The sequence below is a fragment of the Phoenix dactylifera genome, chromosome 4 (genome assembly GCF_051530095.1).
Source record: "Phoenix dactylifera cultivar Ajwa chromosome 4, Ajwa_hap1_PhDact_Kaust_v1.1, whole genome shotgun sequence".
In the NCBI taxonomy this organism is placed as follows: Eukaryota; Viridiplantae; Streptophyta; class Magnoliopsida; order Arecales; family Arecaceae; genus Phoenix; species Phoenix dactylifera.
This window is the reverse complement of record NC_143193.1, coordinates 41899161-41926406: the sequence shown is the minus strand read 5'-3', so window position 1 is coordinate 41926406 and position 27246 is coordinate 41899161. Positions and strand designations below refer to the sequence as shown.

The 27246-nt window shown below is 46.5% G+C and overlaps 1 protein-coding gene across 1 annotated transcript; it reads left to right on the top strand.

The window, feature by feature from the left end:
* The first annotated feature begins 10958 nt into the window (after positions 1 to 10958).
* WR3 (nitrate transmembrane transporter) lies at positions 10959 to 12778 on the top strand. Its single transcript, XM_008795512.6, has 2 exons — positions 10959 to 11230; positions 12120 to 12778. Exons 1-2 carry the CDS (start codon positions 11095 to 11097, stop codon positions 12587 to 12589), a joined length of 606 nt encoding a protein of 201 aa, XP_008793734.1. The 5' UTR covers positions 10959 to 11094; the 3' UTR covers positions 12590 to 12778.
* Positions 12779 to 27246: the final 14468 nt, after the last annotated feature.

Genomic DNA, 27246 nt, shown 5'->3' with positions numbered 1-27246 from the left:
TAGTGTGGATTGTTAGATTTAACATCCAAAAACCTCTCTCTACTTATATATGTAATATACTTTGGAGCCTAATTGAGTTAAGTTTGATCGAGTCAGGTCTATTTTTGGCTCTTTTTGAAAGTCATTTTGAACCTAGATTGCTGGTTCAATCTTGATTTCTTTTGCTTTAAACCGAGTATTTTCTGAGATGAGATCGAGTTGTTCATATCATTTGCCCCCTCTTGTGTAGCATGTAAAATGGCCGAGTAATTTTATTTTTAAATAATAAAAGTTTATCTAAATAAATGAACAATATATGGTAGAGTAAGCAATGATCTTTGATGTTGTAAACATGTGCAAGACAGAGAAATGCAAGGTTGGGAAACATGGATGCACATGAGAAAAAAACAATAGAATAAAAATCTAAAGAAAAGAATAGAATTAGGATCATGGGGTAGATGTGAATGTTTCTAAGGTTCTAGAAACTATGTTAAAGATTTTAATTTGTGGTATTTTTGGTGGGCTAGGTGTAATGGCCCGTAGAGGCCCATAGGCTTGTGGGCCAGCTCGGAGTGACCAGGCCCACAAAACCTCACATGTATGGGGAAAACGAGGAAGGAAGACTCTGGTTGGAAGTCTTCTTCCTCCCTGATCTCGATCGGTCATCCAAAAATAGGAGGTTTTAAGGCGATCCAATGACCGGATTCGCCTTTTGAGACCCCTCATCTTCCTCCTTTGAGATCCATCAAACATTAGGCAAAAAATCACTCTAATTTTAAGTTCTTCTTTTCGATTTTTTTCTCCATTTTCTGCTGGAAAGAGTCGTTGGAATGCTTCACTGGACTGAGATAAGGTTCCTTCCTCTCCTTCTCTTTCTTCTTTGTTGTTTCCAGCCTCATTTGCCATGATTGGAGCCGGCGAATCATCGAAAATTGCTGAAATAGGGGGCCCCCGTTCGGTCTTCTTCAGGAGTTGATAGGTGATCTCAGGGGTCGACTCGTGATTTTTAGGGTCAACTCGTGATCTTCAGAAGTCGACTCTTGATCTTCAGGGGTTGACTCATGAAAAGATTATTTTTTACTGCTTTCTGTTTTCAACCTGCAGCATTTTGGGGCCGACTCCTTCACTATAAAATTAAGCTTTCGAAACGCTTCAGATACTTTTCCAACTTTGAGATATATTTTTTTTAAGCTTCTTCTACTTCTCTAGCATTTTAAGCTCATTGAGCTCCCTATAAAACAATTTGACTACTTCACAAAATCATTAGTATCATAGTCAAATATTTTGTACTTATCAAAATCAATCTATTGGGTTAATAGGTTTAGGTTTGCATAAATAGGTTTGGATTATAAATAGATCGACTCAACCTAACCCATTTCTTCAATAGACTGGTTTCAAATTTAGACTTTTTACTTGTTTAACCATGTTCTACTCCTTTAGTAGTCGGATTGTATCATAACCCAACCTATTTAAGATATGTTTAACATGGTTTATATATTTAAGACTTGTTTAACCCGTTTAACCTAATTTAACTTGTTTATTAAATGGGTTATCAAGGTAGGGTCAAGTTACTTGTTTAGTCAAAAAGGTGAGGTTCAAGTTTGGATTTTTGACCCATTTAAGAAATGAGTTGGGTTTATATTGGCATATATTCATCTCAACCTGCATTCAACTCAACCCTTATTTAATTCGATCCATCTTAATTACCAACCCTAATTATCAGTACACTATGATCAATGATAATTGCATGACCAATTGACCCATAATACCTACATAATGTGCTTGTACCATCTCTACTTGACCTCTCTAATTTATTTGATGCAACCAGACTTATTTCTATTTTTTTTTTTAAAATTAAAAGCTTGCATCATCCTCACCCAAACCATCCTGACATAACTTTTAGATTTATTCTAACCTAACCCGGTCTATCTCAACTTGCACAGTTATAACTCATAAGCCAACACAACCATCCCAATTCAACGAGTGAAATCTCATCCAAACAAAAGAAAACGAAGACTCAACATATTTTTTTAGGATTAAATATGTACTATCAACTTTGAGATTTCACTCATGGAATTTTTAGGATTAAAACGAAGACCACGTTGCCACTGCATTGCCTATCGTCGTTCCATCGACTGTCGCCCACTACCTCGACCATCAAACCTTCTCCCTCGCTCCTTTTATCATTCTCTCTCCCTTGCGTTACCTTACCTTCTCTTATTTTTCACAAAAAAGCCCTTCCTACTCTCTCTCACAATCTCCCTCTCCCTCTTTCTCTCTTGCAAATTCTCTCTAATATTTTCTCTCTCTAGACTTGGTCGGATATGTGGATCCTTTCTCTTTTCTCAAAACACTAGAGCCACCGAGGTCACTACTAGCAGCACTATCGACTCCTTCCAAAATCTTTTCGTTGTGTCTGTGTTGCCGTCAACTCTTTCCAGCAACACAGCCTCTTCCTATGAGAGCTCCAACGGCTCTCTCAATTCAAACAACCATAACATTTCAAATAGTTTAAACGTTTCATAATAGTAACTGTTGAAATGGAAACTAGTTGAAACTAACTCAGAACTCTATGATCCAGAAGCTTCATCTTTTTAAATTTTAGATTAGTTACATTTAGTTACAATGTACATTGCTTAATAGCTAGATTAGTTACACTTTAATCCAGCTCGAAGATGTATAAATATCACCAATCTGTACTGTGATGAAGTAAGAAAAAGAAATAAAATTAACCTTTTCTTCTCCCCTGTTTCCAGCTTCCGTTCTTCCTTTTCTAACATGGTATCAGAGTAAGTGCTAGAATTTTAAATCAAGCTTCTTCTTCTTCTTCCTTGAAGATGCAGTAAGCTATATCAACCATTCCTTTTTCTTAGGATTGTTCTAAAATGGCAGATGGAGAATCTTCAGCTCATGTATCCCCTGCCTACTCTTCAACTCACATCCCTTCTCCCTCCGAAGATCCAAACAGTCCATTTTTTCTTCACCACAGTGATAATGCTAACACTGTGGTGATCACTCCTCCTTTAACTGGATCCAACTATCTCTCATGGAACAGATCCTTCACATTGGCCATTCCATCAAGAATAAGCTGGGATTTCTTGATGGAACTATTCCCACACCAGAATCAACTAGTCCCTTTTACTTATCCTAGTTGAGATGCAATAATTTGATCCTTTCATGGATTCTGAATTCCATTTCAAGAAAAATTGCATCTAGTGTTTTGTATATAAATTTTGCAAAGGAAGTATGGGAAAAGCTAGAGACCCGGTTTGCACAACCAGATAATTTGAGGATATACCATCTTCAACAACAACTCAGCTTGGTTATGCAAGGAACCCAATCAGTAAGTGATTATTTCACTCAACTCAATGCCATTTGGGAAGAATTACAAAACTATAGACCACTGCCTTCGTGTATTTGTGGACATTGTACATGTAATGCAGTAGGAACTGTCAGTGAAGCCCAATAGAAGGATTATGTGCTCAAATTCTTAATGGGACTGAATGATTCATACAACAGTATAAGAGGTCAGATAATTCTTATGAGCCCTATGCCCTCTTTAGATAAAACCTTCTCATTAGTTTTACAAAAGGAGAGGCAAAGGCAAGCACGTACATTAATGCTTTCTACCTCTAAATCCTCTGCATTTTCTGTGGCACATACAAAAAGGAGAGAAAAGTCTGAATTAGTGTGTTATCATTGTGGAAAAATTGGACACACTAAAGAGAAATGCTATAGGTTGATAGGATTTCTACCCAACTTCAAATTTACCAAAATTAAATCTGAAAATCCCAACAGTACTGCAAACAAATATTCAACAAATCAAGCAATCATTCAGAGCCACGAAAAGGAGCCAATCTCATCTCAGATAGTGCTCACTTAAGCTCAAATGCAGCAACTCATTGATCTTTTCAATGCTCAGATGCTTCATCAACCTAAGTCAAATGACTCACCTTTCCTGATGACCAAGCCATCCATAGAATCATCAAACACTCACTCTTAAGCCAACAAGGCAGGTACTACTCTCCCCTACACTTCCATCATTACTTCTTCAGCACTCTCTGCTATCAATCAGAATTCTAAACCAGTCAAAGAATAAGAAACTCCATGGATAATTGACACAGGAGCCAATGACCATATGGTTTGCTCCATTTCCTTTTTTACATCCACAATTTCTGAAACACATGTCCATGTTCAGATGCCGAATGGAACTAAGGCAAGAGTGACTCATATTGGCAATGTGAAGCTATCAGAATATCTAACACTCACAAATATTTTATGGGTACCTTTCTTTACCTTTAATCTTCTCTCGGCCAGTAAACTCACCCATGATGCTTCCTTATGTCTTATTTTTTTGGAAAAACTATGTTTTATACAGGACCCCTCTTCATGGATATTGATTAGACTTGCAAAAGTTCATAATGGTATTTATTTCCTCCTTCCAAGTTCTGTAGTCAACCAAACTACTCTTCCCAAGCATACTTCATTTTCCAAAGGTCAGGTTCTTCATGCTAAAGCTAAACATTCCTTTGATCTTTGGCATTTTAGACTGGGACACTTATCCAATCATCGATTGAATTTAATTCAATCTCATGTCTCTGATGTAAAAGAATATAAGCCAATGCAATGTACTGTTTGTCAGTTAGCTAAACAAAAAAGAAAGCCATTTCATATGAGCAACTCTGTTACTTCTTCTCCATTTGATTTAATACATTGTGACATATGGGGTCCTTATTCTCAAGCATCAATTCAAGGTCATCACTATTTTCTAACCATAGTTGATGATTATAGCCGAGTAACCTGGGTATATCTCATGAAGTTCAAATCTGAAGCTAGATACCTTATGCAAATTTTCATTCACTTGGTTCAAACTCAATTCAATGCCAAGGTGAAGCAAATTAGAACTGATAATGGCATGAAATTTCATATGCCCGAGTTCTATAGTTCCAAGGAAATTATACATCAAAAAATTTGTGTTTATACACCACAACACAAAATGGGATAGTAGAAAGAAAACACCAGCATCTACTCACTGTTGCTAGAGCCCTTCTCTTTCAAGCTTCACTTTCAATAAAATTCTGGAGAGATGCTGTCCTAACAGCTATTTATCTAATCAATCGAATACCCACTCCTACTCTCAAAAACAAACCTCTATATGAAACCCTTTTTGGCTCCGTTCCCTCTTATACCCATTTAGGAGTATTTGGATGTTTGTGCTTTGTTTCCACACTCAAACACAACAGAACTAAGCTCAGTCCCGGAGCTAGCAAATGCATTTTCCTTGGGTATCTAACTGAGATTAAGGGATACAAAGTCTATGACTTATTAGAAGCTTAGTCATGTATCATTTCCAGAGATGTTGTCTTCTATGAATCCACTTTTTCTTTTCAAAATTTCAGTGTCGAAGAACTTGAAACTTCATCAACTCCATCAGAACCGGCCTTACCACTAGCCTTACCAGACATATACTTACCAAGTCAATTCATTCAAACAGAAATGAATCATTCTTCCAACTCTCCAGCATCTAGTTCTATAGGCTTAACCATGCAAAATGAGTCACCATCACAGGATGAACATCGCAACACTAATATTCCCCTTAGAAGATCTAGTAGAATCAGAGTTCCACCGAGCTATTTGAAGGACTACTATTGCAAGTTAGCCACAAATGCACCTGTTGAACACTCAAGCTTATGTTCTACCTTCCACCCTCTACCCAAGCATTTATCTTATGACAATCTTTTATCATCCCACAAAGCCTACACACTCTTCCTCTCTTTGATCAAAGAACCCAAAACATATACCGAAGCTATAACTTCTCAACATTGGAAAGATGCAATGAGAGGTGAAATAAAAGCTCTGGAGGAAAATAAAACTCGGACCATTACTCCTTTACCTCTGGGGAAGAAAGCTGTAGGGTGCAAGTATGTTTACAAGACCAAGCTTAAATCAGATGGAACAATTGAAAGATACAAAGCTAGATTGGTGGCTAAGGAATATACACAAAGAGAAGGATTTGATTACTAAGAGACTTTTAGTCCTGTAGCAAAACTCAGAACCATCAAGGTGTTTCTTGCCTTAGCAGCAATTCATGATTGGCATTTGGGACAGTTAGATGTCTATAATGCATTCCTTCATGGAGAGTTAGATGAAGAAATATATATGAAATTACCTCCGGGTTTTCAGATTAAGGGAGAGTCATTTAACAAGAATTTGGTTTACAAACTACACAAATCCATTTATGGTCTAAAACAAGCTTCTAGGCAGTGGTACACAAAATTTTTCTCTTCTCTTATTGCCATTGGTTTTCAACAATCAAAATCTAATTATTCCCTATTCACAAGAGATGATGAGCATAGGTTTGTAGCTTTTATAGTCTATGTGGATGATATTATTGTGGGCAATAATAGTTTGACAACAATTGATTCAATCAAGGCATATCTACATACCTAATTCAAGATAAAAGACTTGAGAACTCTGAAATTCTTTTTGGGATTAGAAATTGCAAGATCGGCTACTGGCATTCACTTATGTCAAAGAAAGTATACTCTCGAAATTCTAGAGGACACTAGATTTCTCGGTAGCAAATTTGTCACAATTCCAATGAAAATCAATCACAAATTATTACATTCATCCAAAGATTCATTGGTTGATGTCACAAGTTACAAAAGATTGGTTGGCAAACTCATTTACCTACTAATTACAAGGCCAGATATAACGTATGCTGTGAATGTCCTCAGCCAGTTCATGGATAAACCAACACAAATCCATTACATGCATCTCACAAAGTTTTGAGATACTTGAAAGGCTCTATAGGCCAAGGTATATTGTTTTCCTCTCAATCTCCTTTTTATCTTAAAGCTTATAATGATTCAGATTGGGCAGCATGTCCCGAAATAAGAAGATTTATTACTAGTTTTTGCATCTTCATTGGAGACTCATTGGTCAGCTGGAAGATCAAGAAACAAGCCACTGTATCATGATCCTCTGCATAAGCAGAGTACCGGGCCTTAGCTCACACTAGTTGCGAAGCTATCTAGTTACTTGCGTTGCTAAAGGAGTTCAAGATACAGCATGCACAGCCAGCACTTGTGTATTGTAATAATCAAGCTGCTCTTCACATCACCAAGAACCCAGTCTTCCATGAAAGGACCAAACACATAGAACTGAATTGCCACTTTATTAGGAAAAAGGTTCTAGCATGAGTTATTAATCCAATACATATTGGCTCAAAGTTACAATTAGCAGATATATTCACAAAAGCTCTGCTTGCTATCTTCTTTCATTTCTTACTATCCAAGATGGGCACGTTGAACATCCATGCCCATCTTGAGGGAGAGTCTCAAAATACTAAAGCCACTGAGGTCACTACCAGCAGCACCATCGACTCCTTCCAAGATCTTCCTGCTGTGTTTGTGTTGCCGTCAACTCTTCCCAGCAACGCAGCCTCTTCCCATGAGAGCTCCAACGGCTCTCTTAGTGCAAACAGCCATAACTTTTCAAACGGTTTAAACGTTTCATAACAGTAACTGTTGAAACGAAAATCAGTTGAAACTAACTCAGAACTCTATGATTCGGAAGCTTCATCTTTTTGAATTTTAGATTAGTTACATTCAGTTACAATTTACATTGCTTAATAGCTAGATTAGTTACACTTTAATCTAGCTCAAAGATGCATAAATACCACTAATATGTACTGTGATGAAGTAAGAAAAAGGAATGAAATCAACCTTTTCTTCTCTCCTGTTTCTAGCTTCCATTCTTCCTTGTCTAACATCTTTCTCTTTCCCTCCCTTATACCCTAGCAAAGGATCATTTTCTCTCATTTTCTCTTTATGTGTCTCTCAATTAAATCTAGTAGAGGATCCAAAATTAAATTTTTGTGACCGCTCATCGTGTCGGCCTCCACCACACCCTTTGTTGGGCATCACTAGTTTCCACCATTAACGGCCACTATTTTACTAACTTTGCTCTGATTAAACTCTCATTTTACAATATAGCCGGTTCTCACCCAGATCAAATTGACTCGGGCCGCTAGATGTCGCTATTAGGCTAACCTTGTCCTTCTTCAATCTCTTCCTCATATTTTTTTATTGTAACATTTATTTCCTATGCAAATCTCCTCTAATTAATGATCGTGGTTTTGCATAGAGGAGTCATCCAGACAAGAAGAAGTTTAGCATGGAATTTTACACTTTATTTCCTTAAATTGAGGTAAAACCCTAACTTTCTTATTTATTAATTTTGATGAATAACTTGGAGTAGGAGATGGAAAGGATTTCTAGATGATAGGTTGAGCTCGAGGACCTATTATCTAGAGGTAAGGCTACTGATTTGCAGATCTAAGATTACCACTACTGAGCTACAAAGTTCCAAGGCTATGGAGTCCTACGAGGGTTTCGCATCTTAGTAGAAAGTATTCCCAAAAATTAGAATTGAAACTATGTTGTAGCTGAGGATCTTAAAAGAAAGCCTAATGATTCTATTGTATTTTTGATAGGTCATGCATAGCCTTATTAATAGGTTGCATCCTAGTATAACCTTTCCATATGCTCATGTTAAATACCAAGAGAGAGCTAGATTAAGCCGAAATTTGTTGCTTTGTGGAAATGCTTGCATTGTCCACTCTGCAAAAGTGAAGCAATAGCACCCTTAGAGTAATTTCTAGCATATATTACAATATTGGTTCTCAAGTCTTGTTACTTTCAATTTGTCGATTTGGTTTTTTAAACTTTCCAAAACATTATTTTTAAATTGAATGTCTCTAAGACTTTGTGAGATATCTACAACAACGCTCCATATCGCATCAATGCTAAAGTAATAGATAATTGTTACCAAGTTACTTCAGTAATGATGTGAGTGGTTCCCCATTTGTTTTTCAGCCCTTAAATTCTCATAGATCATTTAGGGCTTCACTTCGATGCATATTAGAGTGCATAAAGCATAAGTTTGGATTAATATAGAGTGTTAATTGAAGTTTTAATTTAGTTCTTATATTTTTTTGCAAATTATAATGGGGATGCTTCGAACTTATAACCACTTCTAGCTATTTGTAGATATGAATTGGGGCTTGCCCTAATGATCATATCCTTAATCCTTGTTTGAGCCCAAGGTAATTAATCTCCAAAAGCAATAATAGACCATGGCCCAAGGCATGTCTAGTGAGATTGAATATTTGAAAGTTTTAAGAGGCGCTATTCTCTGTGCGTGTGTTGTAGGGTTCATGTTGTATCTTTCATACGAAAGAATAATTGATTTTCTTTTGCGACATCAACCATTGGATTGCAGATTGCACATATCGCAAAGCACTCCAAACTTTCTTTTATCTACCTACAAAGGTCACGAAGTGGCAATTGCACGATCAATGGTTGACATCACGAAAGAATGTGAGTCATTCACATAAAAGATACAACTCAAACATAAAAAAAAACCTAGAAACACTGTATATGCAATTATATATGCCGCATCTTGTCTTGCCAAGTGATAATTCGAGCTCATGCTCTTCCTTCTTTGATCACATTTCATTCAAGAAAACCCATAGTTTGAAATGGCACTAGAAATAGTAGAACCAGCTCATCAAACTAAAAAATTATTGATTGGATCAGGTCCACTAGATTGGCTATGGGCCAGTCCAACTGCATAGCAATACGCACAAATATTTCTGTATTGCTCCAATTTTTCTCCTCTTTTTTTTTTTCTTCGTGTCTGCATGTTGCTCCATGGTTGGATTGGTCCACCACTGAGCCGGTGGATCTGGTCCAACAAATAATTTCTCCATCAAACTGCGATCACATGAGAAATCAATCAATGACTTATTTATGCTTGACGACCATATCCCATCTGTAGTCCAATCTATTCTAAGCCATGTAATTATCATGGTCACCCTTTGTCAATTCTTTACATCAGAATAGAGAAAAAGAGATTTTTCTTCAAAAATAAAAAATAAATGAGATAAAATAGCAGAATTTTTTTTTTCTTGGTAACCGATACAATAGCAGAAACATAAAAATCCTTGTAACTCATCACTACTTCGTTCACCGAAATTTGTGCTTAGAGGAGCTCCATGCCACTCTACACATATAGCCTTTCATTTTTGACATAAATTATTTGATCAGATATAATTTGTCATCTTAATTTTCTTTGCCGCAAAAGTACAAATCATGGGAATGTATCATGTATGCACTTAATTGTCAATTCGCCATGTTGATTCCAAGAAGGAAACAACACTTCCTAATTTAATAAAGGTCAAAAATGATATCAGAAATTTAAGGAATATTTTATTGAATATATTTTTTAGTGTCACAAAGTTTGTTGTTTGTTAATCAAAGGTGGCTCCCATGGATCGGAAAAGATAACACAAATGTTCATCTCATGCCACCAACTTTAGAATCCTGCCAAACGGCAGTTTAATAACGCGTTGGCTTTGTTCATCCTTTATTCTTTTGTGATCTTTCCTTCCTTCCAATACATGAGGAAAAACTGGCATCGACAACGAAGGATAAAATAAGATACTTGTAGCCAATACAGCTGACTCCCCTTGTACACCAAACACCAAAATAAAACACAATCCTCTCTGCCACGTAAAACCACAAACACCACTGTCATGCATGAACCACACAAGTGGCAGTAAAGTATTGGTTGAATTTCCTGGTTTAATATACTTAGCCGAACACGCGATCCTTAATTTGTCACCCCCACAGTTCTAAGGTATCACGTCAATTCTTACATTATGAAGCCACCACCAGGAGCCAAGTCAAAAAGTTCTCCATGCCCTTTAGACAAAGCTAAGAGACATCAAAGACTTAATCTCCTTGTATTAGTATTAGAGAAAGGATTAGTAGACGACGACTTAAAACTTGAGAAAAATCCCTCCCTCACCATCCCTTGGGGCCCTTAAAGAGCCCCTTTTAGGAGGCAAAGTGTTTCATCACATCTGACTTTTGCCTAACGAGACAGTTTCCCATTGGTCGGTTGTTTGGGACTGTGGGCTTTATTTATAAGAGGTCGTCTACCCTTTGTTTCCCTCACCAAACCAGAGAGATCCATAGTTGAAGACAAAGAAGACTTCTTTCTTTCTTTCTTTCTTTCTTCTTCTTCTTCTTCACTTGGGAAAGGGAAATGGCTCGTCTGCTCTCAAATCAGGCTACTGCCTTTCTCCTCCTCATCTGCTATGTAGGGTCTTCCATGGGATCAGTGCACTTCTCCGACCTTAAAGAGACTCTCATAGTGACCGCATCTCCAAAATCTGGTCAAGGTTTGTACCCTTCTTTTTTTTCTCTCCTCTTCTCTCTCTCTAAATGATAATACTAATAGATGTTGGTTTTATTATCTATATGTGATTTTTGGATCTGCTTTCTCTCAAAAAAGGATTTTCAGATCTATTATTTTTCTAGAAAAGGAAAGAAAATTTTGTTATGTAATTATTTTCACTATGTCATCACAATCCTGTAAGATCTTAGGAGTGTAAAACCTGAGTTTGTTCTTTGATGGTGTTTACATATTTTGATCCTTCATCTTTTAGCTTCTTATCTTGTGGGACTGCGATTAATTAGAGGAAATCAGGATAAAAAAGAATAATTAGAAAAAAAATCAAATGAGCTCATCTCAATCTCATCAAAATTTACCCTGAAATTTAGAAAGCTTTGATATTTTCTCAAAACATGCCTTGAGACATTTAGCATCCTTTTTGCCTGATCTATGTCTTAGTGATCCGAAACATTAGTAACTGCATAGCTTTCCTAGTTCTCTTTAATTCGCTTAGAAAGTTTGAATACAACTTCTCTTCCTCCTATAAAACTCAAGAATGATGATATGCTGGAGCCGAGGACATGCAGGTGGGGAAGGAAAACAACTCTAGATCACTGGATATTTACCTGTTATTCCTTATATTCTACTGTGGAAAGAATAATCAAACATCCTATAAAAATACAATACAACCACATGAAATATATCTTCTCTTGTTTGACATGAAATCTTTATTAATGCAGCCACTACATGCTAAACATACCAAAATTAAAGATTGCATATCTCTAACTGTCCATAGTCTCTTCATCAAATATTGATCCACTCGAAGAACAAATCATTCTCTTTGTAACTTCTAGCTAACATTGATCTTGTTATGTCCTCTTGGGAACATAATTCAGTGCTGTATGCTGGAGAAGATAAGATCACTGTTACATGGAAGCTGAACAGCTCCCTGCCGGCCAGCACCGATGCGGCATACGAGAAGGTCAAGGTGAAGCTCTGCTATGCGCCGGTGAGCCAGAAAGACCGGGGGTGGCGCAAGACTGAGGACAACCTCAAGAAGGACAAGACATGCCAGTTCAAGATCACCAACCAGCCCTACGCCGGCGGCGGGAGCTTTGAGTACACCGTCGACCGCAGCGTGCCCACCGCCACCTACTTCGTGCGGGCATACGTGGTCGATGCCTCCGATACCGAGCTCGCTTACGGGCAGACAACTGATGCCAAGAAGACCACCAACCTGTTTGATGTCGTCGGGATCACCGGCCACCATGCCTCGCTCGACATCGCCGCGGGATGCTTCTCGGCCTTCTCGGTGGTGGCGCTGCTCTTCTTCTTTGTCATGGAGAAGAAGAAGGCCAAGAAGTAGGCAACTCATGCATGGCTTTTATCACTGCAGCAATAACGGATGGAGTGTGTATTGTTCTAGTGTGCCCTAAAACCTTGTTGCCCTCCACGTATTGAAGTAGTCTTCTTCCTGGTTACTTGAGTGCTAAAAGACTTTGTGATGCTAAAAGCTACAGCTATAAATTTTTAGTCCGCCAAACTTTTCATCTAATGTGTGGTTTAATGGAAAAGGTGCTGGGGTCTGTGCTCTTGGGAACTTGGCAAACGATTAAACCTGTTCCTTTTCAATTTTTTTTTTATTGAATCCTTTTTAATTTGTTACCAAGTCTTTCATGTTGGCGTTATCATTTGGGAGTTAGTGATGCACCTAAGTTTCATACAGATGTTTGACTTCTATCTTTTCATTTAGTGAGGTATTGTGTGGTGGGGAGAACGAAAGGTTTATGGAATAAGATAAAATACTTCACCAAATTTAAAGGGAGGATATTCTTGATTGTAAGGCTATAATTTTATGATAGCCACGTTGACAACGCTGAAGGTGGCATATAGTACGTCCATAGGGAACTGCTAGTTGCCCCCATCAACTAGAACCACGTATATATAATTTAAAAAAAATAAAAAAAAAGAACTTCTGGTTGTGCCCATCAGGTGTGAGAACCACATATATATAGCTGTCAAATTATCAAACTCTGGAAAGCCATAGAATTTTCTGAAAGAGATGATTTAAAGTAAAGATAATATTAAAAATAGAGGCATTTCAACGATATCCTTTTGACTATATAGAAGAATTAATATGATCAGAAGAAGAATTAAACTATATGGAAATGAAATACAAATGAAGCATAATTATCTTATTGATAAGAATACATACACAAGTCAATTTGTTTTGGAATTAAACTATGATGAGTATGCTTTTCTACTTCTAGATTTGTGTACAAAGAACATCGCTGTGAAATAATGTCAACTTGTTCCTTGACAAATTCTAGATTGTGACAGATTGTGAAGTATCAAAAAAAATTTTTAAAAAATAAAAGATTCTGAATTGGTCTTAGGACCTTGAATGTCTTTGAAAATCAAAAATTTCTCATGAAGGACATTTCATTTTACTATTTAACTAACATATGTTTACCTAAATAGGAAAATTAAATAGCTAGCTCCATTATTTCATAATTTTTAATAAAACAACAAATTTGTATTTAAACCATTTTTTCTATATTTTCATTGAAATTTGTTTCTTAAAATTAAAAATCTTTAATGAACTAATTTTTGTTTATTTTTTTTAAGCAACAGAATGATTATAGTTTTCTCATGAGTATATTTTCAGGATTAATTATTTTCAAGTATGTTGCAATTATTGAGAAATCATATGCTGTTATTGTCCGACCACTTAGTGTGCTTTAGCTACTTCACTTAAAAGAAAAACTATTGCATAATTATATTTTTTCTTGGGAGGAGAGGACGTTCCTTTTGGATGATGTCCTAAAATAGGCACGTACATAGCATGCTTCTTTTTTTTTTAGCTTATTAAATATGTACAATAGTTTTGATAAATGTTGCTGGAAATTAGACCCGAGGGCAATCTTCGGTCGAGGAAAGGGAGCGGCGTGTTCTCACGGCGGGGCGGCGGTCCGTCGGCGAGCGGCGTCCTCCGTCTGAGGCGGTCGGAGAGAAGGGACGGCTGGCCCACGCGGCGAGGCGGGGATCCGTCAGCTGGTGGCGTCCTCCGTCTGGGTGCCTGCACACGAGCCGGTGGCCGGGTTTTCCGGCGCCGGCCCTCCGACGCTCAAGTCAGGGAGGGGGCAAGTAGTGTAGAAAGGAGATGAACAGTGTCTGTAGAGTGCTTCAATTTTTTTAACCCCCTCCTGAGAGGCCAAGGCTCCCTTTTATAGGCGGGGGTCGGTTTACCTGCGATGTAACAGGGCGAAGCCGTAGTACGGCTCGGCATGTCATTCGGGTCGGCGCACGGTTAGGCGAATCATTGCACTGATATCGGCGGTGAGGGCGTCGTACAGCCCGAACTAGCACGCTATCAGGCGAATTATTGCATTGGTGTCGGAGGTATGGCCGAGATCGGAGACTTATCATAATTGACTAGACTCTGCTGGGCTGATTTACCGTGGAGAGCTGAGAGTCCGTAGATGACAGGAGCCATGCGCATTTATTGTGGAGTAAGCCGGAGATCCGCATTTATTGTGGAGTAAGCCGGAGATCCGCATTTATTGTGGAGTAAGCCGGAGAGTTACAGCGACCATGCGCAATAAATGCCAGAGGGGCGTCAGGGTATGGTCCTCGGCCAGACCTCAGAGGCGCACGGCCGTAGTAGGTGGCTGACAAGAGTAGACCTCGAACATTGGGGTTTTTCTTAGGTCGGAGGTCTCGAGGTCGGGCGTTCCGAAGTCGGGCGCCGACTTCGGCCGTCCGGGGTCGGAAGTTGTACGGCTTCTTAGGGGCATTTATGTCATTTGGGAAAAAATCTTATTCCCCCCAACACTACCCCCGACTTCCGAGTTCGAGCGACTTGTGGGCTCGGACGTGGGAAGTAAAGTCTGTCACTAAGGTTGGGGGGCGAGTCTCGTCCGCCCCCTTGCGCTTCTCGGAGCTTTCATGGTGAAACCTGCGCCCTTTGGCGTCTCGGGGCTGCTTTATTCAGTGAGCTTATGATGAAGCTCGTATCATTACGCTTCTTGAAGCGGAGGTGGCGTCTCTTGAATCGCCAGGATCGCTTTACGGCGGATTAATGATGGGGGTCCTCGAGCTCGTCGAGGCGGTGCCTCGATCCCGTAATCGAGGCTTCTCGCTCATTAATGAGTGTGCCGTTACGGGGTTTAAAACGGACACGCGGCGTGACCCAAGGTCGGACGCTTCCGATTTCGTGTTACTAGATCATAATTCCGGAGAGGTGGAGGCCACATCGAGGCTCCACGTGTCCCAGATCTTATTAAATGAGGGGAGCGGGGGCGGCGTCCGCTCGTTCCTCAAGATGATTTGATTTTGCGGACCCATGATGAGGCCCCGAGATCCGACGGGACAACGCTTCGATTTCGTACCTGATTTATTAATCCGGAGTGAATACGGTGCCTCGGCTTCCGAGGTCGACACGTGGCGCAACACGATCGGGGGATGGGAACCGACCCCGTCGATCTGGGCCGTCAGGGGGGTCTATATAAACCCCTCGAGGTTGCCCTAAAGGTCTTGTTTGGCTGCTTCTCATTTTCGTTATCTTTCTCCCTTACTTCCTTCCTCAACCGAACCTTGCCGTCGGTGCCCGGAGCAATTTCCGGCGATGTCCAGTAGGTTTTCACCCTGTTTTCACTAGGGTTTCCTCTTTTCTTCTCCTCCCCAGCTTCCATTTTCCGCTTTTTTTAACTTTTATTTCGTTCTTCTGTGGGAATGGGTTTGGGTCCTGAGGAAGTGGGATCGAGCCTGTCGGGGGAGGAGTTGGAGCTGATCCGCTCCCGGTTCTTCTTCCAGCCCGGGTTTCGTCTTGAAACTGCGGGGCTGGAGGACAGGGTGACGCAGCCGCCCCCAGGTCGGATCGCGGTCTACCGCGAGACACTTTGGGCTGGCCTGCGTTTTCCCGCCCACGAGTTCGTGAGCCAGCTGCTGGCCGAGTACCAGCTCGTCCCGGCGCAGTTGGCTCCGAACTCGTGGAGGACCATAATCGGGTTCTTGTCCCTGTGCCTCGGGCACGGGATCCCGATCTCGGTAGGCCTCTTCCGCCGGTGTTTTCTGTTAAAGAAGAACCCGGCGGACGCAGGGTGGCTATACTTCGCCTTTCGGGGCGGTATGTCACTCTTCCAGGGTGCCCCTTCCTCGATTCATGAGTGGAAGGGGAAGTTTTTCTTCCTGGCGTCCGAGGCGCCTTGGGGGTTCGACCCGAGGTGGAGGGACCCTCGGTTGAAGACCCTCAATAAGCTCTCCGAGCCCTCGAGGAGGGAGCTGAGGACCCTGGACTCCGTGCGAGCCCTCGGGAGGGGCAACGACCTGACCGAGCTCCTGCGGGAGGACGCCCTGGCGAGCGTAGGTCTGAGCTCGGCGCGCCCCGAGGGTAAGGGTGGTTACATTATTTTATTTTTTCTTCGTTCTTTGCTTTTACTGTCACTGGTCTGACACTTAACGAAATTTTGATCTCAGATATTCCCCGCCTGCCGACCAGCAACACATCACTTTTTTCTCGCCTGAGAAGGCGAGAAGCCGAGGCCGGGGGAGCCACGCCCCAGCCTCGGAAGAGGGCGAGGACGGACGGCGCCTCTACGTCGGCCGGGAGGAGTGGCCCCGAGGCGGGGGCCTCTGCAGCCGAGCCGAGGCGGGCGCGGGTCGCCAGCGACGCGGGCCCATCGGCCCTTCCTTGCCCTGCCCCCCTGCCCAGCGGGGGGAGTCGTCCATGGCCCGGCCGCAGCAGCCAGAACCCGGGCTTGCCCGAGGCCCCGAAGCGAGCGGCTCCGGGACCTCGGGCTCGATCGTGCCGAGCTCTTCCCGGGCTTTCCGAGAAGAGTCAGTCGAGCCGGACTCCTCTATTCCCGAGGGGAGTTCGGCTTTTCGTAATGCCGAGGTCGCACGCTCCGTGTTGCGGCGTGTGATGCTCCCAGCGGACCGGGCCGAGTTCCGGAACATTCCGCTGGAGGAGGTCGTCAACGGCGCCTACTGCAACACTGCCCGAGTAAGTTTCTTTCCTTGATTGCCTTGAGTCATTGGCGAGTTCATATGCTTTTCAACTCACGATATCTTCGTTCCTTTCTTTTCAGCATGTCCACGAGCTCGACGCCTTGGTGTTTATCGCCCAAGGCTGTCAAGATGAGGCCTGGCGGCTCGGCCAACAGTTGGAGTCGGCCAAGAAGAAAGTCGCCGAGCTGGAGGCGGCATTGGCCGATGCCGAGGCTCGGAGGACGGCCACCGAGGCCGAGCGCCTTGCTATGGCGGGGGCGCTTGAGGAGGAGAGGGCGGCTCACGCCCTGACCAGGTCGGCCATGCGCGGTACGGAGGCGCGCTTGGGGGAGGTCCAGACCGAGGTCGCGGCCCTCAAGTATGAGGACGGGGTCTCCCGCCTCCGAATCGAGCAACTTGAGGCCCGGGAGAGGAGGGCGCTCGAACGAGCCGAACATGCCGTGGAACTCTTCAAAGAGTCGCAAGAGTTCCGCGACATGTTGGAGGAGGAGACGGTGGACAGTTTCCTCCGGGGCTTCGAGAACTTCCGGGCGCAGATGCGCCGGTACTGCCCTCAGTACGACCTTTCGACGGTCCGTCCGAGGGAGGACCTGGGCTGGGGGTCCGACGTGGAAGCCCTTCCCGCCATCCTGACATCCGAGGCGGGAATATATGAACAAGACCCCGCCGAGCCTTCGACGGGGGTGGCCGAGGCGGACGATGTCGTGGAGGCGGCTCCAGCGGCCGAGGTGGACGCCGTCCCGGAGCCGGTGCCCGAAGCCCCTGCCCCCGACCCCGAGCCTGTTCCGGATGAAGATCACGAGGTCATCAATGTGCCGGACGACCCCCCGGATGTTGCTCCCGCCGCTTAGGACTTAGCGTATTTTTCTTTTCTTTTTCGTTGTACCCGGGGTCGGCCCTTGAGTGGCCGACTTCCAATTTTGTAATTGGCCTTCCGGCCCTTTGTTAATGAAAAGATATTTTTGTCATTCCGTGTTCATCTTTCCCTCTGTTGTCGTGGATGAGGCTAGAGCTTTAGCTAACCGCCTCGACGACCTCTAACTTTGTATTTTAATTTCCGGGCTGCTTAACGAAGTTGCCCTCTTTTTCCGGGCTATGTCTTAGCCTTCTCGGGTTCCAGTCATTCCGACCAAAAGGAGCTCCGAGTCTTAGGTTTTTTAGAAAATTTCTCTAAGTCCTATAGCTCGGATCTGAGTGTCGTGAAAGTCATCACGTTTAGCCTTCAAGAAAATCTCAAGGGCTCGAGGTCGGGCCTTGGCCCTTTAAGTAAGACCGGACTAGGTCTGTGCGTGCTGCTATTCGGAGAGTTTAGCCGGATCTCCGAACTCAACTCCGAACCCCTCGTAGGGAGCGCGGGCTAATAAACAAGTTATTGCCGAAGATTTTCGTAGTTATCGTTCTCGGATTCTGCCGAGATTTCGGTGAGCAAGGCCGGGATTTCCAGAGATTGCCTTGGTACCCGTGTTTGGCTGGTACACTCGTGGCCGGGACCACTTTCTCAGCCGGACGTCGGAGTTTACGTAGAAGAGCCGGGTTGGGCCCTAATTTATGAAGCCTTTGCACAAATTGCGGAGACTTGACGAATGGAGCATACATAGCGTAGTTAGGGGGTCAGTCTTAAGCCGACCTATTGGAGAAGCCCGGCTTTGGGGCGTGATAAGACTCCAACGTTGAGATTCCACTCAGCAGTATGTAGATAAAATTTGACAAGGAGGGCATCTAGTTAGACGTACCTCTTGCATTCTCGGAGTTATGCTTCGCATGGTGGAGTAGGTTGCCTCCTTTCCTCGTCGACCTCCGGAGTCATTTTGACTTAAAGGGGGGCTCGGGTTTCTCACGGACCCAACAGCGCCCACCGAGGTTGAGAGGATTTGGCGAGGCTTCATTGAATTGTAGCTTTCTGCGAGGTCGAGGGAGTTTCAGACCCCATGGTAGGACCTCGGGCGCCTCAACCTTGGTCGAGGGATCTTGAGTCAGGTCGGCGAGTCCGTGGACGCTTTGCAGACCTGTGGTGCTTCCCGAGGTCGAGGGAGTTTGGGACTCTACGGTCGACCCTCGGGGCATCCCGACCTTAGTCGAGGGATCGTTCGTCAGGTCGGCGGGTCTGGGCACGCTCTACCGACCTGCGACGCTTTCCGAGGTCGAGGGAGTCTGGTTCTCTACGGTCGACCCTCGGGGCATCCCGACCTTAGTCGAGGGGTCGCTCGCTTCGGGGATCGGGGATCGTCGACCGCTCCCGGGGGTCCACTTTGTGGCGCCCCGGGTGGAGCCACCCTTTCCACCCCTCACGGCGCCTTCCCGAGGTCGAGGGAGTCTGGTTCTCTACGGTCGACCCTCGGGGCATCCCGACCTTAGTCGAGGGATTGCTCGCTTCGGGGATCGGGGATCGTCGACCGCTCCCGGGGGTCCACTTTGTGGCGCCCCGGGTGGAGCCACCCTTTCCACCCCTCACGGCGCCTTCCCGAGGTCGAGGGAGTCTGGTTCTCTACGGTCGACCCTCGGGGCATCCCGACCTTAGTCGAGGTAGGAGAACGAGCCGAGCTCGTCTGGTCAGAGAGGACCGTGCTCATAGGTGGAAGTTGATGGAGAACGAGCCGAGCTCGTCTGGTCAGAGAGGACCGTGCTCATAGATGGAAGTTGATGGAGAACGAGCCGAGCTCGTCTGGTCAGAGAGGACCGTACTCATATCTTGACGTCTCGAACATCCCTATAGCCGGGGCATCCCGACGTCTCGGGGCATCCTGACGAACCGGGGCATCCTGACCTTAGTCGAGGGAATTTCGCGCCAAGTCGATGTTTCGTCGTCCTGCGATTCTTCCCGAGGTCAAGGGAGTTTGGGACTCTACGGTCGAGCCTCGAGGCATCCCGATTTTGGCCGGGGAATCTGAGGATCACAGACGACCCAATATTAGAAGAGAATTACAGCCATCAAGATAAGAGAATTGTTTGCGAAAAGGAAGCTGAGTCCATTGTCCTGATTGTCTTGAACCCCTAGGGATTTTACTGGTAGTACATTCGTAGATTCTCGGAGTTCCAGCTTCGCAGGATCAGGGTCCCCTCTAGGGACTTTAATTTATACGCCCCTGGTCGTTGTACCCGGGCGATCTGATACGGCCCTTCCCAATTTGGGGCGAGCTTTTCTTGCTCAGTCGGTTGAGAAGCCTCGGCTCTCCTGAGGATGAGGTCCCCCAGTTTGAAGAGCTTGGGCTTGACTCTAGAGTTGTAGTACTGGGCCGTTCGCTGTTGGTATCTCGCCATGCGGACCCGGGCAACCTCTCTTGTCTCTTCGACGAGGTCCAAGTTGCTCCTGAGCTGGGAAGAATTGGTGTTGGGGTCGTAATGCTCCACCCTTGGAGAAGGCAGGCCGATCTCCAACGGGATGACGGCCTCAGTGCCGTATGCTAGGTTGAAGGGGGTCTCTCCCGTGGGCAGTCGGAACGTGGTCCGGTACGCCCAAAGAACATTGTACAAGTCCTCAACCCACTGTCCTTTGGACCGATCAAGCCTAGCCTTGAGTCCCTGCAAAATAGTGCGATTAGTTACCTCAGTTTCTCCGTTTGTCTGGGGGTGAGCGACTGAGGTGAAACGGTGATCAATGCCGAGCTCAGAGCAAAATTTCCTGAAATGAACATTGTCAAATTGTCGACCATTGTCAGATATAAGGATACGGGGTAGTCCGAATCTGCAGATTATGGACTTCCACATGAAGTCCCGCATCTTTTGCTCGGTGATCCGGGCGACGGGTTCAGCCTCAACCCATTTGGTGAAGTAGTCGATGGAGACGACCAGGAACTTTCTCTGTCCGGTGGCCAGGGGAAAGGGCCCCAGGATGTCGATCCCCCATTGGACAAACGGCCAGGGGGCGATGATGGAGGTCAGCAGAGCTGAGGGTCGGCGCTGGATATTGGCGTTTCGTTGGCACCGATCGCACTTCCGGACGAAATCTGTTGCATCCTTCTGGAGTGTGGGCCAATAATATCCTTGTCGCAGGACTTTATGGGCTAGTGCCCGACCCCCCAGGTGATTTCCGCAGATCCCTTCATGGACCTCCCGGAGGGCATAGTCCGCCTCGGAGGGGCGGAGGCATCTGAGAAGGGGAGAAGTAAATGATCGTCGATAGAGTTTATTCTCGTACAAGACATACCGGGGAGCCTGGCGCTTGATTCGGCGAGCCTCCATCTCATCGTGAGGTAGGGTTCCGTCCTGAAGGTAGCAGACGAGCCCATCGATCCAGCTTGGCTCGGAGTCGATGCACATGGTGGGCTCGGGTTCCTCCGTGCTGGGGATCTGAAGATATTCGAGCGCTGTTCCCTTGGGAAGCTCGCTCATGCGGGAGGTTGCCAATTTGGATAGCTGGTCTGCCCTGAGGTTCTCCGCTCTGGGAATGTACTGAATATTGAAGGAATTCAGGGTAGATATGAGTTCCCGCACCTTTTGGAGATACTTTTGCATGGATGGCTCTTTAGCCTCGAAGTCTCCTTGGATCTGGTTCACTACCAGCTGGGAGTCGCTGAAGGCCGTCAGGTCTTCCACTTTTAGTTCTTTCGCCAGCTTGAGCCCGGCGATGAGAGCCTCATACTCCGCCTCATTGTTCGAGGCCGGGAATTCGAGGCGCAAAGCTTGCTCTGCCACCACTCCGTCTGTACTGGTGAGGATGAGTCCGGCCCCGCTACCCCCCGAGGTCGAAGACCCGTCCGAGTGCAAGACCCATGGCTGCCTCGGGGCCTCCTTTACGGATTCGGGTGGCCTCTCGGGGTCGTCCGAAAGGGTGCACTCCACGATGAAGTCGGCGAGTATCTGAGCTTTGATAGCCGGCCTGGGCCGATATTCGAGGTCGAATTCCCCGAGCTCGACTGCCCATTTGGCGATCCTCCCCGCACGATCCGACCTCTGCAGTATTTGCTTCATAGGCTGGTCGGTCAATATGGCTATCGTGTGGGCTTGGAAGTAAGGCCTGAGTCTCCGAGCCGAGATGATGAGAGCGAAGATGGTCTTCTCAAGTTTAGAATATCGAGTCTCAGCATCCCTGAGAACCCGGCTGGTGTAATAGACCGGCTTTTGGAGCTTGTCCTCTTCCCGGACGAGAACTGAGCTCACTGCAGCTGGAGAGACGGCCAGATATAAGTAAAGGATCTCGCCTTTCTGGGGCTTGGTAAGCAGCGGGGGAGAGGCCAGAAGGCTCCGAAGCTCTTCAAAGGCCTGCTGGCATTCTTCTGTCCATCGGAAGTCTTTCGGTCGTTTGAGGCTCTTGAAGAAGGGGAGGCATCGCTCGGCTGACCGAGAGACGAACCTTCCGAGGGCGGCAACCCGCCCCGCGAGCCGTTGCACCTCCTTAACTGTCTTTGGAGGCGACATCTCTTGCAGTGCCCAGATTTTCTCCGGGTTGGCTTCAATTCCGCGCTGGGTCACTATGAAACCCAGGAACTTGCCCGAGGTGACCCCGAACGCGCACTTCGCCGGATTGAGTTTCATTTGGTACCTTCTGAGCTTGGCGAATGTCTCGTTGAGATCGGCTATGTGGTGTTCCGCCGCTCGGCTCTTTACCAGCATGTCGTCCACATAGACTTCCATGTTCCGGCCGATCTGGTCTTTAAAAATTTGGCTGACCAGTCTCTGATAGGTGGCCCCAGCGTTTTTCAGGCCGAAGGGCATCACCTTGTAGCAGTAGGTGCCCTTATCGGTGATGAAGGCCGTCTTCTCCTCGTCTTCTGGCGCCATTCGGATTTGATTGTATCCTGAAAAGGCGTCCATAAAAGTTAGCAGTTGGTGTCCTGAAGTGGAGTCGACGAGCTGGTCGATGCTCGGGAGGGGGAAGCTGTCTTTTGGGCAGGCCTTGTTCAAGTCGGTGTAGTCCACGCACATACGCCATTTTCCGTTGGCCTTCTTTACGAGGACTATGTTGGCGAGCCAGTCCGGGAAGGAGACCTCCCGGATGAAACCGGCTCCGAGGAGCTTGTCCACCTCTTCAGCTGCAGCCCGTTGTCGTTCCGGAGCAGAGCCTCTTTTCTTCTGCTTCACAGGCCTGCTGGTCGGCCTTACATGGAGTCGGTGGACCATGACTCCAGGGTCAATTCCCGGCACGTCCGCAGGCGACCAGGCAAAGACGTCAGCGTTGTCCCGCAGGAAGCTGACAAGGCAATCCCTCTCGCGGGCGCCGAGGCCGGAGCCGACCTGCACAGTTAGCTCGGAAAAATTTTCTTGTAGTGGGATTTGAATAAGGAGCTCACCGGGCTCTACTTGCTTCTTCCAGAGGGTGTCCCTCGCATCGAGGGTTTCTATGGGCAGCGAAGGGCCCATCGGGTGGTCCGGCGCCTCGGCTGGTTGCTTTACTGGGTGGGCCGCCATGTAGCATTGCTTGGCGACCAGCTGGTCTCCGCGGACCTCGCCTACTCCTTGGTCGGTGGGGAACCGCATGAGCAAATGGCGAGTTGAAACCACGGCTCGAAGGGCATTTAGCCCTGGGCGCCCAAGGATGGCGTTGTAGACCGAGGGCAGACGGACCACCAGGAGGTCCATCCTCACAGTGCTCTCCCGGGGGGCGAGGCCGACTGTGACAAGGAAGCTAGCCTCACCTTCAACCGGGACTGCATCTCCGGTAAACCCAACCAACGGGGCATTGACTCTCCGGAGATGTCCTTCTGTCAATCCCATTTTTTGGTAGGCATGATAATACAAAATGTTGGCTGAGCTTCCATTGTCAACTAGGACACGCTTTACATCAAACCTATTTACAATCATAGAGATGACCACGGCGTCATCATGGGGGGTTTCGACCCCTTCTAAGTCCTCGTCCGAGAACGAGATGACTTCACCAGTACGTGGGCGCTTCGGGGGTGCTCCCTGGGTGGCCGTTCCTGCCGAGGCCCGCCCGATCATGTTGATGGTGCCGGCGATGGGCCTGTTGTCGCCCGGATTTTCGGTTGGTGCGACATTCTCCGCCGGCCTCCTTTCCTCAGGTCGGTTCCTCACGAACCGGTTGAGTACTCCCCGTCGGATGAGCGCTTCTATCTCATCCCGGAGTTGGTAGCAGTCCTCCGTGTCGTGCCCACGATCTCGGTGGAAGCGGCAATACTTCCTGGGATTCCGGGAGAATCCCGTGTCTCGCATAGGAGGCGGGGGTCGGAAGAAGTCCCAACCCTCGATTTCCATCAGGATTTCGGCCCGGAGAGCGTTGACGGGTGTGTAGTTCTCGTACTTTCCCGGGTACGTCCGAGGCCGTGGTGGGGACCTCGGCCGAGGAGGGGTCCTTTGCTGAGATCGCCTCTGCTGTCGGGGCGGACTTCTCAGTCTGGGGAGGTTCTTCTCTCGGCGGGGGGATCGGCTCCTTTGTCGGCCGCGCTCCTCGCGGCGTTTCTTCTGCTTCTTGGAGGCGGGCTCAATTGCCCCCCGCCTGGATGCAACTGCCTCCTCGGCCTTGGCATACTTCCGGGCTCGGGCCAACATTTCAGTGAAGTCGGCCGGGAAGCTCTTCTCGATGGAGAAGAGGAATCGGTAGGAGCGGACCCCAGTCTTCAGAGCCGACATAGCCATCGACTGGTCTAGCTCGCGAACCTCCCATGTGGCGGCGGTGAAGCGGTCCAGGTACTCCTTGAGGGGCTCCCCCTCTTTCTGTTTGATGTCGAGGAGGGAGTCTGACGTCCGTCGCTGGCGCCGACTGGCAGCGAAGTTGGTGGCGAACTGCCTGCCGAGCTGCTCAAAAGAGGACACCGTATTCGGCTTCAGTCCAGAAAACTAAAGCCGAGCGGTCCCTCGGAGGGTCGCTGGGAAGGCCTTGCAGAGTATGGCCTCCGAAGACCCTTGTAGGGCCATGAGGGCCCGATAGCTCTCCAGGTGGTCGAGAGGGTCGGCCGTCCCATTGTAGGGTTCCACCTGAGGCATTTTGAACCTCGCGGGAACCGGCTCATCCTCGATCTGGCGGGAGAAGGGGGACTTGGTGGTGAACTCAAAGTCTCCCTCTTGTCTTGCCTTCTTGCTGTAGAGCGCCGCAATCTGACGCTCCAGATGCTCAACTTTCCGGTCGAGCTCCCCCACCCGTGGGATTGTCGCTGTGGTTTGCGCCGGCTCACGGTGATCTGGGGCTGACTCTGCCTCAGAAAGTTGGGGTCTCCGATCGAAACCTTCTCCCGGTAACTCCCTCCGGGGAGAAGCTCGTTCTCCGTTGTTGGCTCTAGAAGAGCCATGCAAGTTTTGGCTTGGGAAAACCGGGCCGTTGGGGAGACACTCCGGCGGGGCCTGAGCCCGTGGGGGGAGCGTAGGCAAGGCTTCCTCGCGCCGCAGACTCTGAACGGCGGCGGCCAGGGCCTGGACTTGCTGTACCAAGGCGTCGAACTGTTCCGGCTGGACCTGAGGAACTGGGTCAGCCGGAGTTGGAGAATTCTGGACAGAGTGTCCAGGGCTTTGCGGGGGACGCCGGGAGATGTTAGAGGCTCCCTTACTTCTCAACTTCATGACTGCTACTCGGGCCCTTCCTCTAGCGCCAACTGTTGCTGGAAATTGGACCCGAGGGCAATCTTCGGTCGAGGAAAGGGAGCGGCGTGTTCTCACGGCGGGGCGGCGGTCCGTCGGCGAGCGGCGTCCTCCGTCTGAGGCGGTCGGAGAGAAGGGACGGCTGGCCCACGCGGCGAGGCGGGGATCCGTCAGCTGGCGGCGTCCTCCGTCTGGGTGCCTGCACACGAGCCGGTGGCCGGGTTTTCCGGCGCCGGCCCTCCGACGCTCAAGTCAGGGAGGGGGCAAGTAGTGTAGAAAGGAGATGAACAGTGTCTGTAGAGTGCTTCAATTTTTTTAACCCCCTCCTGAGAGGCCAAGGCTCCCTTTTATAGGCGGGGGTCGGTTTACCTGCAATGTAACAGGGCGAAGCCGTAGTACGGCTCGGCATGTCATTCGGGTCGGCGCACGGTCAGGCGAATCATTGCACTGATGTCGGCGGTGAGGGCGTCGTACAGCCCGAACTAGCACGCTATCAGGCGAATTATTGCATTGGTGTCGGAGGTATGGCCGAGATCGGAGACTTATCATAATTGACTAGACTCTGCTGGGCTGATTTGCCGTGGAGAGCTGAGAGTCCGTAGATGACAGGAGCCATGCGCATTTATTGTGGAGTAAGCCGGAGATCCGCATTTATTGTGGAGTAAGCCGGAGAGTTACAGCGACCATGCGCAATAAATGCCAGAGGGGCGTCAGGGTATGGTCCTCGGCCAGACCTCAGAGGCGCACGGCCGTAGTAGGTGGCTGACAAGAGTAGACCTCGAACATTGGGGTTTTTCTTAGGCCGGAGGTCTCGAGGTCGGGCGTTCCGAAGTCGGGCGCCGACTTCGGCCGTCCGGGGTCGGAAGTTGTACGGCTTCTTAGGGGCATTTATGTCATTTGGGAAAAAATCTTATTCCCCCCAACAATAAAGATATCGTGTCAACTCCTTTTAGAATAAGAATTTAACATAGCAGCAAGTTATTAGGGTGATTCCATTTTCTAGTTCCCTAATTTCTAAACCTCGTCTATAATTAATAAGAAAGCATGAAAATAACTGGCATTTTGCTAGAGCTGATAATATCACCAACTACAAAAGAAGGTATGCAAACTAAATAATGGTATTTTCATGCACAAGTATAGAGAATGACTTAAGGTCGAATATGTGACAATCCAATTACCTATATACACAGGATAAAAAATAATTTCTTTTTTAAGAAACTATTATGGGTGATGGGATGTTGGCATGCTAGATCAAGCAGATCGGTCAATGATTTTTGTTTATTAGGAGATAGGGTTTGGTTTTGCCTTGATTAGAGGACTTCAACATTTCTGCTAGATGGAAAATAATAAAAGAAACCAATCAAAAAGAACCAAGCAGAAAAGATTGTAATAATTTGCAAATAAATAAACAAACCTAAAGGGATTGAATAAGATAAGGATAATTGAGTACAAGGCAGGAGACTCATCAGGGTAGAATGATTATCATGTTGATGAATCAATATACAAGAGATTCATGAAAAGTTTGCTCCATAGAAACTCCTTACACTA

Excerpts from the sequence above, each read along its gene's own strand:
- WR3 (XM_008795512.6), top strand. The coding sequence starts at position 11,095 with ATGGCTCGTCTGCTCTCAAATCAGGCTACTGCCTTTCTCCTCCTCATC. Across the intron at positions 11,231-12,119 it reads ATCTCCAAAATCTGGTCAAG|TGCTGTATGCTGGAGAAGAT; the intron begins GTTTGTACCCTT and ends AACATAATTCAG.